Consider the following 12104-nt stretch of genomic DNA (forward strand, 5'->3'; position numbering starts at 1 on the left):
GAAAGGTTGCCGATTCCTGCACTGGAGTGTGGTTCAGATAATAGGTTTCTGACTGAGAGCTGACATAGCAATGCATTTCCCTAGCACTGGGGGTGAAAGCTGGTATCAAACAGCTCTGTTAGTCCTTCATCTTGAATGCTGTCATCAGATCTGAGGAAAGTGGAGTGTCATCTGGCAGAAGGATGGGGCTTGGAAGTACATAAAGTGCATTTAGGTTTGGTCACATGTCAGGGCCTGCAAACAGTGATTTCTATGCTAGTGAAACACTCAGCAACAAACTATTTACTCTCAACTCTCCTCATTGTGATAAGAACCCCAAATGAATGTTATTGGTACAACAAGCTGTGCTGTGGTTGTACCATGCGGAAGAAAGACACATCTTTGTTACCCTTCAGTGACAAAGACAACCCATTAAACAGAATGGGAGAGCTGCCTTATGGCTAGTTTACTGGGTTGGAGGGAAGAAGTAGCAATACATTATGTAGCAGCCTGTTAGTGAATCAGAAGCACTCTCCCCTTGGTTTGGGATAATGCTGATTGCTTTCATAGGTGATTTGAGGATTTAATCATTTGAGATGGATTTAAAAAAATGCATGGCAAGTGTGTGTGTTTACATGCACATGAGGTAATTTGATGTTAAATATTAGCCTAGGACTTGGATGTATATTTTTTCCTCCTGTTCACACCTCTTCTGATTCATTGATAGATTGCTACATATTGCAGGTTCCTTTCTCCAATGAGCGTGGTTGTTACTGGAACAGATTCAGAAGAGAGTGTGCTTTCTAAGGGTGTAACATTGGTGTTTTGTCTTTTTGATGGTACTTCTGTAATATCTCCTAATAATCTTATACCTTTTCATTTCTGATTAGCTTTGGGGACTGCTTTCCTGTGTATGTGCACTCTCTGTCTCTCTGTTTCTTTCTGACTGCAACTTTTCAGGTAGCTCTGGAATCTTCTGATTTGTATTTCTGACTCCTTTTTCAGGCAGTCCTGACTGGCTTTGTGCAGGAAAAGTCCCTGGAAAGCTACTGCACCAACTTTTTTGAGCAAAACTTTATGGGAGCTCTCCAGCACTTCAACCTCAAGAGGTTTCCAGTAAGTTGGATTTATATTTTGAAGTTCAGGTGTTACAGGTGATTAAAAACCATCTGGAATGATAAAACAGTGTCACATCTTTTCCTCTTCACTGCTGACAGTACACTCACATTTTGATTTTTTCTTATAATCTTAGTTCTAGCATGCAATGGAAGTGTCTTAAAATGGCAAACAAAATGAACCTGTTGAAAGCCTATATATTATTATTAAAGTGGGCCACTCTGCTGCTACTAATAATGTACTAAAAGTTCACTTATCATGTGGGATGCATAGTGCTTTTTCTTTCCTGCCCTGGACACTTGGTGTTCTAATAAATTGTTGTTTGGCTACTACTATGTGCTTTAAAGCAACTATGTGATTTAAGAAAAGGCCCAAATGCAAAATTTTGTTATCCTTGCTTCAGTTTATAAAAGCAGAGCATCCAGAGCAAAGATTCAGGAACTTCCTACATAGTCACAGAAGGAATGCATTACTTTGCGTTAACTAGAAAAGAGCTTTAAATGCTTCCATGTCCTTTTCTGCTGGAGAGGAATTTTTTGTAGGTACTGAAATTAAATAAATTTCCAAGTGTATGTGTATAGCTTTTAATGCTGTGCCTTCAGCAAAGAGAATCAATTTGATTGAATTGTAAGGCAGCTATTGTTGATACTCAGATCTATATTTCCCTTTTTTATTTATGAGGAAATTATGTGAGCTGTGTAGTAGGGTTTTGAGATTTAAACTTACCGTAGTGGCATCACTTAATCATGCTGCAGAAGTATAATCTTTTCTGTAACTTTTAAATATGACCTTCTTTTCTGGAGTGCACTATAAAAGATGTGACAATCTGTTAAGATTACTGGAGCAATTTCTGATTTTGAAAATTGTTGCTCTAATGGTTGAGTTACAAGACAGCCTTGTGATAACACTGGGTTTTCTTGGTTTTGGCGGGGAGTGGATGGGGGAAGGAGGATTTTTTTTTTTTTCCTCTCATCTAATTATTTTTAAATTGTTAAGACTTTAGAAACCTTTTTTTCCTTCTGTGAGTAGTTGCTGATGGCACCTGGATTCACATATGACCAAATTTACTTTTAATGGGTTGTATCTTTGTGTGAATAGAGAGGATGAAGAGAATATCAGCCTTTCAAGGTCTCTAAATGAAACTCAGATAGCTCCTTAACATAGTAAGGCCTTTAAAGCCTAAACCTACTTACATTCTACATACTGCCTAGAACTCCTGTTTGGAAAGAGAAAACAGGAGGATGATTACTTCCTTGCTGATTGTGTTGTGCAAACCTGTATTAAGATTCTGTATGGTAAGAGGTGGTAATAATAATAATAAGAGCTACCCTGGTCACTCTTTATTCCTGGTGTGGCCCAACACCAGACTACACTAGCCTTATTTTCATGAGTAGCTGCCAGACAGGGAAAAGTGTGCTATTTACAGCCATCAAGATCACTGCAGTGTGTTGTACTGCATTGGATGGAGAGAATATTTATCTACGATAGCAATGATGTGAATAGATTCAACTCTTCTTCACTGGTCAGCATGTTAATTCTGGAAGGTCGTCTTTCTTTTGAAAGCAGGGAGTACTTTTGAAGAACATGCTTGAACTGTTTTGTGTTTTCAGAGAAGCAAGCCCTTAGCAATTGCTGAGTGTATCAAGCAGAGAGAATTCAGACATTTCTGGCAGTGATGCTTCAAGCTGCCAGCTGACATTTGGTAGAAGGACAAACAGAAGAGTTTTGATTTGCCTGAATATGGCAAAGGGTCTAGCGTGAAGGTTCTCCATTAGGATTTCAGCCTATTGCACAGAGGCAAAATATGGTATGTGTACAGATTCAAAATGAAAAAGGAGTTGGGAGCTAAAGTATTTGTGAGAGGCAGAAGTTCTCTGCTCCCAGTTCCAGTTGTCTGGCACAGAAGTAAAATAGTGTTGGTAAGATGATTGTCTCCTCAAGGAACAGCTTTTTTGAATTACTGCTAAGTTTCTGACAAGATACAAAAAAGGAAGCAAAATGAGTTAGCAAACCTCACTTGGAAGTTTGTTGGCTTCAGGTACTAGGAGAGCTGCTAGAACAAAGCTCTAGGAGTTCAATACACCCTTTGCCAGGCCAATGGAAACCTACACAGGGTGGTTAGATAACCTACTGGATACTGTGTGTTGACTTCCTTCGACTGCTACAGGAGTACAGGAGTCTCCAGTAACCCAGACACTGCAAGCATCTGCCGTGAGGTACATCAATGCTGAACACAGAGGAGGGGGGAAAAAATTGTTCTGACTTCTCTCAGGTTTAAATTGATAACTCTTCATTTTTTTAAGAAGCATTCAGTCATGTAATTGGCTCTTCTACAACTATGGGAATTTTCTGGATTTGGAAAAAGAGAGACAAATCTATACTATCCATAGTTTCTTTCCTTAGGATATAAATCTAAGTTTATAGGCCTTCAGTTGATTCTGTAAGGTTACCTGGAGGCTTCAGAAAAGGAAGTGGTAAAGCCAGTTTTGTCACTCAAGCCAGTCTATCTTGAAAATATAATAGGAGCTAAGTGGCCAGCTTCACACTGTCTTGATCCTTGTGCTGTGGAAGGGTATAAAAAGCTGTTCCTAGCCCACTAAACATTTGAGGTAGGAACCCTTTTTTTCTCCTCTCAAAAAGTCCACTCTGCACGACACAGGGGACCATACCGTATCCCAGCAGAAGCAAAACACGAAGCAGGCAATAAGTTGTAGATTGCTTTGTCACGTAGTCAGTGCAATTGACATATTAGATGCCCCATGTGAAGCATGTCTGCATTTGTCTGTTACTTGATTCTTCCTTCCTCACTTCAGACAACTTTAACTTTAAAAAATATTCTGTAATATTTATATATCATCATCAGTGGCATTTAGGCGTGTTGCTTTTTCATCCTCTTCCCTGCCTCCCCACACTGAATCACAGAAGAAATGTTTTTCTTAGTCATTGACTGTAGGTGTTAGCACACCCTAGTGCAGGCAGCTCAGAAGGAAAATTTAGCAGACAGCTGTCTGGCAATTTGGAATCAGATCAGAAGTATTTTTGTGGAGTTGAATCAAAAAATGATTCTTTGTAAACAAAAAGAATATATGGAGCAACTGCAGGATTCTTTTTCTATGAAGTACATTTTTTCTCTGGTTTTGTCTATACTTTTATTAGAAGGGGAGGTTGTTATGATTTGGTCCCACCTTACAGTGAAATATCATGACTTTTTTTTTCCCTTTCTAATACCCCATGTTTGATATTCATCTGGCACATGCTCTTGGGTATTGGGCTTTTATTTTCATTGTAGCTTCTGACCATGGCTTGCTTGTTCATGGACTTACTCTGAAATAAGTATTGTGATTTAAATGCTTGTCTTACCTTAGTCTAAATTAACTTGTAAGTGCAGGTATAAAAACCTTTAGGAACCAAGTTACCACTTTTCTCAAGAAAATTTAGCAGATTAATAATATAATTAAACTTGAAGTTTAGTTTATATATCTGAGGCCATCTCACTCATCTCACTAAGTCTGCGTAAGAGCTGGCAAAATATTGTTGAGTATGACAGAGGACAGATCTGTCTGTTCATCTTCTGCATTCACTACATGTATCTGATACTTCTCCAGCTTTCTGAAGGAATGCAACAAATGCTTAAAAGATGATTAATTGTTTTTTAAGTAGAAAATCCAAGAAATCAAAAGTGATACAAATATAAAAATTGAAGTGACATATAAAGCCTTAGCCCTGTTACATATCACTTTCTATTGTATTTCATGCTTTCCAGTGATATTTCTTATATTTGCTGTATGGGACTTCTGCTTCATTCATTGGATGAAGACAAGTGGAATCAGACTTAAAGACATCTTCTATTCTTATGCTGATGCAAGGGGTTAAATCAGTCACCAGTGTTGCACTGCAGGATGTAGAATAAGCTTTATAATGTAAGCTTGCTCTAATTATTGGTACTTAATGTAGCAATATAGATATCAAGATATTTTGGGAACCTGCCCTTGGCCTCTTTAGGTGAGGGGGAAATATTAGCAGAAAAAACATCTTCAGGATGAAGCTTTCCTCTACCTGGGCTTTTCGCTAAGCCTAATCTTGTTACTATGGTAGGTGTCCCAAATTAACAGGGAGGTTTTGAGAGGAGTGCTATCTAAGGGGAATGCTGAACTCAGGTGAGAGAACATGCTTGTTGGCTTTTTCCTTTTTCCTTGCTATGGTTCTATGGGTAATTACAAAGAAGCTGATTAGAGTGTTTAAATACTGATCGCTAGCTCCCAAAATTGCCTGTAATATTAAACAAAATAACTTGGATTAGCTGAAGACGCATGACTGATAAAGATATTTTGCACTAAATGCCTAGTTCAGAAATGGAGAGAACTGTGGGACTTGACCGTGTGAAAGGTGCATACAAAAAAGATCAGAGATCCATCTGACTGTGGCATTACCTAATTTGCAAATCCTGGTGCTGCAAAAATGAATAATGTTTTTCAGTTTCCCCCATTCACAGATTAAAATACAATATAAAATGAAAACATTATTTTCATGCCTCTGAGGTAACAGGAATAAATATCTAATTAATTCAGGGTTATGATAATGACTGTTCTGCTGTAAGGAGCAAAGGAAAACAGAAGCAGAGTGGCTGGGTGAAGTTGCAGGTGTCTCTGAATTGACAGCGGAGAAGAAGAAAAGTCACTGGGAAAGCTAATAAGGTGAGTAATACTAATTGTCTTCTGTGGAGATTTCTGTTTTCCTGTGCCAGACCTGTTTTCTAATCATTCACATAATGTGATTTCAGTCAGTGGAACAACACTGGAGAACTGACCTTTTTCTGACCATGACGTTTGCCACAGGAAGGGGTTTTGCAAGCAAGCTAATAGCTAGTGCTGTTTGAATTGGGCCTCAATTGTACTTCTTCCACTGTGGTGTTGAAAACTGTCACTTAAGTAATTTCTGGTACTATTTTACAAGGAAAACTTGCTGAAAGTCATTTATAACAATAGTTATGTTTCTAGTGCTTGAATAGAGGCCAGAATGAACTTGAGTTAAAGGGCGCTCTGCAAAGCAGCTTAAGTTTATTCAGTTTGTATGTGCAAACATGGGACTTCAAGGCTTGCGCCTACTATGGCAATGCTGACTTGAAGACCAAGGAGCTAAAAGTTATTTGGGTATGAGGGCTGGAGAATAGAGTGGAAGGAATGAACTGTACCAGAGATTTTAATATAGGCAATTGAAGTTCATTAATTTTGTAGTTATAGAAATGCTGTGTTTGAGGTGGGTGTTTTGTTTTGGTTTGTTTTTTTAATTTTGTCAGGTAAGGTTTTGAAGGAATTTAAATTTTGTAACCAAATTTGCCAAACATGATGATTGAAATTGATGGCACCAACCATTGCCAAAAATTCTAAAACTGATTAACCAAAACGCAACTACTGTAGATATGAATCTCAAGTCAGGAGAAGGTCAGTGCCTTCCTTTTGGCTGGGGAAATAGAATACATTTCTATAAGTAAGTGTCTTTATGTATAGCTTTGTTTTCTACTCAGGATAAGCCAAAATGTTTTAATGTGGTGGTTAAGGCCCAAAGGCGGGATTTAGAAACCAGAAGCAGGCAAATGAAGAAAGGTGGTCATGGTCTTCGTAGAAACTTGTTGAACGTTTTTACAGGGTGATATACAGAGAGATCTCAGTAAATTACTGATCTTGCTTTTTTTGTCTTCTGTGAAGAAAATTGTATATATTTTTATCTTTGGTAATTGCCTTATGCATGTTCGGTATGTTAATGAATAGTTCTTTTAAAATCATTGCTTTTATTATGAATACAAGCAACATAAAGTCCTTAGAGGTGGAACTATAGATCAAATTGGAAAATCTTCCTGCAATCCTGTCCACATCAAAACCAGCTGCTAGCTCACATTCTTGGATCTTAATTTTGTTTTCTTTGTTTCTTAGAATGTTGATGGAGGCAGGACTGGCACAGTATTTAAGTGACACCCAATAATATATGTGAGAAGCAGTACTCAGGGTACCTCTGTGTGCAAGCCCAACACTTACCTCCATTTGAAGGGAAAAATAATTTGAAAGTCTTTGGTACTGGTTTGTCTGTTGGTGAAGCTGAGAAGACTGTTGAATGTAGCCTAAATTCTTAGATACTTAAATTTCTTCCAGAGAGAGTTTATATTTCTTTGTGATTGGTGAAGACATTGAGGATACGCTAGTTTAACTCACATGTAGTGAGTTAAAGCGCTAAGTAAGAGAATATATCTTAAACCAAATGTTCTGTTTCCTTCTTCTCCGCTCTGTTTCAGATGTCATCTCTACCAAGGAGGGTGAAATCTGAAGCCAAACCCCTTATATCAGAAGATGATGAATTATCTTCATTTCTTAATTTGTAAGATTTCTTTTTTCTTAGAATCATTTTTCTGGTGTGCATATATGTTACAAAAGTGTTCTTTAATGGTTTGTGCAAAGCTTGAGTGGTTTCATAAGAACAACACTTGGTTTCTGAGAGGCTGATAAAAAGGTTTAGCACACAAAACTTCTGTTAAATTGTAAAACAAAAATTACCTTTGCTGCTTCGTGCTCACAGTGAAGATGGTGTAAAACTGAATTGCCAGTTGTCCCAACAGAATCAAGTGTGTACCCATCCCACTGACCAGCTTCAAGAAAGCTTGGTAATTTGTTCCAGGCATTAGCTCTGCCGCAGCATGAAAGACCTGTGTTTATTGAGTCTGCCTACCTTTTTGCGTCTCTCTCCTGTGCGCTTCCTTTTATGTCAGAAAATATCTGGACTAGCTTACTTACACACTTCTTCTCACAAGCAATATTGTTTACTCATTTGTTTTTCAGGAGCTCTGAATCAGAGGAGGAAGAGGAGGAATGGGAGCCAAAAAGCAAAATTGCCAAGAGGCCTCGGCTGCCAAAGAAAAATGAGTCCAGACCTAAAAGAGTTGCTGTTCCACAGTCAACTGTGGCCAGGAAAAGGGTCAAGAAGATAGCAATAAAAGAGGAATTGGTGAGTATCTGTAAGCAAGAGGCATACAATTACTGTGGACTGCAAGTAAAATATGGGCAGAATTTTTCTAACCTTGGTTCACTTGGTTACCTGACTCTGAGTGATCAACATGTCAGATTCCACACAGTGAATGTTCAGTATATCTGATAAACTTGCCTTTCCTGAGTATTTAAGCGTCTCAGAACTAAGGGCCTTCTTTTAAAACTTTGGTCAGTGATTATTGACATAGTTTTCCCTGAAGATCTTATTGAACAACAACAGTAAATGAATAAAAATGTTCTCCTTTCTATAAGGAAAACTAAACACACTAATGTCTCTGATTTCAGTGTTGCATCTTTTTCTTTTACCTTTTTACCAACTGGGTACCACAACAAAAAGAAGTCTTGTGCATATATTTCTTTGCATGGCTATTTGACTCAGTAAAGGATGGCAATTTATGATGATCAATATAAGATACAATTTTGATAGAAGTTACTTTTTTCAAAGATTGCTATGACAGGTTGGACTGTGACAGAAGTCAGTCCTCCTAGTTTATGTTAATGTTTTTAGATGATTTGACATAGATGTCATATTGAGAAATCCATTCTTGGACTCTGAAGAAGAGCTGTGGGGAAGTTCAGGAAAGAACTTAGGACTTGCCCAAGCTAAACAGTATCTTAGCAGACCACATCTCAGTTCCAGTTCCCACATTGCACCTAATGCCTTGTTAGAAGTGTGCTTTCCCTGCCTTGCTGTTCCCTGTTTTGCTCAGATGAGTGGAAGTACAAACTGCACATTGCTGTCTTCTGTAGGAGAACCCAATTAAAATCTTTCTAGGATAATTTTATTTTACCTTTTAAATTACAGCTCACTGGGTATGTTTGTATCTCTTTCTTTCCTCCACACAAGAAAGATTTCAGGTAACTTCATGTCTCGCTTGACATTTCCCTGCAAGACAGAGGCACTTGGGAAAATGATGTCTGGTATCAAGTCTTCTATGGATTTGACTGAAATGTTGTTGAACCAGTTTATTGGAGTCAATGCCTAACATGGTCTCAGTGATGATTTTGTTTGTTTTTGCAGGATGTATCCTTGCCTATTGCTCCTGCAGAAGGTAGTAAAGATGGAGTGCCTCTTTCGAAACCTAAGGAAGAAGATGTAGGCACTAATCTGAAAATTTTAAATAAAAAGCCAGAGGTGCCTAAAAAAGTGCAATTAAATTCTTTCCAAGGGAAGAACTTAAACAGCTTAGAGAGTGATGAAAAACCCTCAACAAGTGTTCTTGTGGTGGGAAAGCAAGTGAAACACGAGCAATCTGAGGAAGATTTTACATTTGATGAACCACCTTTTAAAAGGATTAAGTCAACTACATGCCTTGAAGGAAAGCCAGTAAAACATGCAGGAGGCAACAAAGTAAAAGAAGAATTTGAAATGAACTGGGACATGGTACAGGTATGAGATCTTTTCCTTTTCTCTGAGGTATCAGTGAAACCATTTCCTTACGTGATTAGGACTTGGAATCTAAGATACAGTTTGAGTCCTCTTGGCTTCAGTTGGAGTGTCAGTGGGTCACTGTGCTATTAAATAGTCATTTAACCTCTACGTAAACTGTCTTGATAAATGTATAAATGTTGGTTGTTGGTGTCACAAGTTTGAACTTGAACATAATTTTAATATCCCTGACTTACGAAGTCATTAGTACAAAGCTTGCCTGTAACAGTTTACTGTACATTTCTTCTGTACCACGACATGGTTTTGGTGGATAGTATGGTCAACTGAAAATCCTACAGGAATGATTGTTGATAGATTTGGGATGCCTGTGTGCATAGTTTCCAGCATTTAAGATTTAGCTAGTGTGTACTAACTAAACTAATTGTAAGATTTAGTAGTTAGTACATTTGGTTGTAGAGACACATTTGAGAGTACATATCAATCTACAATACCATCAGGAAGGAGAATCAGTGGAGATTCTTGGAACAACAGTGACATCGTGGAGAGATCTTTTTCTGTAGGGTGTTAACTTTGAAGCCATTCAATTAAAAACAGTTCTAGGGTAGCTCTTGCTCTGGGAGGTCGGATATGGCTATAGAACATTTTGATATGAATAGAATGGGGAATAGATTGGGTACATCCTATCATACTTGCTACTGTGCTTAAAATGGTTATAAAATACTGTTTCTGAGTCTTTTAGAATGTTCCTGGAAGTGCAGATGGAGAATTTGATCTTTCAGATCCCTACAGTGAAACTTGTGTGCCGTATGCTACTAGCTAGAATTAGCTGTGTAGACAAGTATGTTAAAGTATATGTTTTATAACCATAAATATATTACTGTTCTAAATGCAGTAAATATGACTATGCAGGTGTTGTTATATTTTTAGGCTTCAGAGTAAAACTTTTTAAAGGCTTTTAAATCAGCTGTCTATGGAAATAACTACTGTATAGTGAAGAACAAACCAGGATAGTTAAAAAGTTTCTAAGATAACACAAACGCAAATATAGCCATTTAGTTTATCCTCATTTCCTTTTTCCATACACTATGACTATATCTTTAGAAAGCCCTATTTGTACAAAAACATGTTTAATTTTGTGAGGCTTGATTCATGTTGAAGTCCTTGGTAACATCATTCTAGTTTCTAATTATTGACAGTGGGATTTGGATTGACTTTAGAGTTTTTTGTTTAATCATAAAGTTTGTTGGTATTGGTTTAAAAAAAATCCAAGTTTTGACTTGTTGTAGGCAGTTTGTCTTCTTTCTGATTTCATTTTTTTTATTCTGTTAAGAGAATCAACTTAAATGTTTAAAATGAATATTTTCAATATAATTGGATTGTCCTGGTCCCAAGAGGCATTCCTTTCTGAATTTTCTTTCTTAGTCACAAGTTTCTGGAAACTTTGGTTGCTGTGTGTTTTTAAAGTACTCGATGTGGTGACAGGACGCATGGGAAGCCCCAGCACTCTGTCTTAGAACAGTAGTCCCTACTAGTCAGCATATTATTCTGGGCTTGATTTTGAACCTGAAGTGAGAGGCTGCTTGAAGTCTACCACCTTTCTAAAATGGTTCATTTTTTTGTGGCAGGTCTTGTCAGAAAGAACAAGTGTTGAACCATGGGTATGTGCAAACTTAATTCGCCTCTTTCAAGAAGAAAACACAATTCCCTTTATTGCTCGGTATCGAAAAGAGCTCATCAATAATCTGGAGGCTGATGCCTTGCGAGAAATACAGCAAACACTGGAAGAGCTACGGTGAGTAAGCTAATACAGGGAAGTGTCTGGGGAGAGGAAAAAGGGGAGGGAGGTAACAGCCTACTGCTGCTTCTGTGTTTGCTGTGTGTGTTACGGTGTTTTGTACACACTACAATTACAAAGGGACTCTGAAGCAGAAAATTTAAAACTGCAACAACAAAGAGATGGCCTGCAAAATCTGCTTCAGGGCAGCTCTGTGTTCTTGAGATGGTGAGGGAACAGACTTGTGAGCTGTTCTGTCAACATTGTGTCTTCCCTTTTTAATCCTGGGCTATCCCTTAGCAAGAGATTCTTCCCAAAGAGGGGATGTGGCCTGAGATGGTTCTTGTCCTGACAAGTAATTGAATTGATAACAAAATACTTCTGCTGTCTGCTGTTGTTGGATAGTGTCATACATACCCTGTTGAAGGTCTAAGAGTTTAAAATCTGGTACCCTGTACTTGAGGCTGCAGAACTACCTTGATGTGAGTTACAGCTGTAAGTGCTCATCAACGTTCATTTAACTTAGAGCCTTTGAATTTGGCTTTTAGGCTAGTCACCTTGCACAAATATATATAACAGGAATGACTCTCACCCTTGTTTGTTCATTTTTCTTAAAGCTAACACAAGGTATTTTGATATTGTTTTGAACTACTTAAAGTAGGAGAGAAATAGGAGTTTTCTTGGATTGTCACAGTTATTTTGTTGAAGATTAACATGCAATTTACTCTGCAGGGGGTTCAGAGAGCAAACACACTACTTAACAGTGTAGGAGACAAAGTCACAGCAAATAGTGTGTTTAAGTCCACTGTGA

At 37.9% G+C, this 12104-nt stretch overlaps 1 protein-coding gene across 6 annotated transcripts in view; it reads left to right on the forward strand.

The window, feature by feature from the left end:
• Nucleotides 1-984: 984 nt before the first annotated feature.
• SRBD1 (S1 RNA binding domain 1) overlaps nt 985-12104 on the forward strand; it is a 142794-nt gene continuing 131674 nt past the window's right edge. For 3 of the 6 annotated variants that reach the window (XM_026077067.1, XM_026077071.1, XM_026077072.1), the window contains exons 1-6: nt 985-1095; nt 5664-5789; nt 7382-7464; nt 7923-8088; nt 9151-9519; nt 11145-11311. In XM_026077067.1, the coding sequence (XP_025932852.1) occupies nt 7382-7464; nt 7923-8088; nt 9151-9519; nt 11145-11311 (785 nt within the window). In that variant the 5' untranslated portion in view covers nt 985-1095; nt 5664-5789. Of the gene's footprint in view, nt 1096-4858; nt 5016-5663; nt 5790-7381; nt 7465-7922; nt 8089-9150; nt 9520-11144; nt 11312-12104 lie in introns of all 6 variants that reach the window. The other 3 variants (XM_026077068.1, XM_026077070.1, XM_026077069.1) reach the window with 3 other exon arrangements.

Source organism: Apteryx rowi, unplaced genomic scaffold (assembly GCF_003343035.1).
Source record: "Apteryx rowi isolate R43461 unplaced genomic scaffold, aptRow1 scaffold_447, whole genome shotgun sequence".
Taxonomy (NCBI): Eukaryota; Metazoa; Chordata; class Aves; order Apterygiformes; family Apterygidae; genus Apteryx; species Apteryx rowi.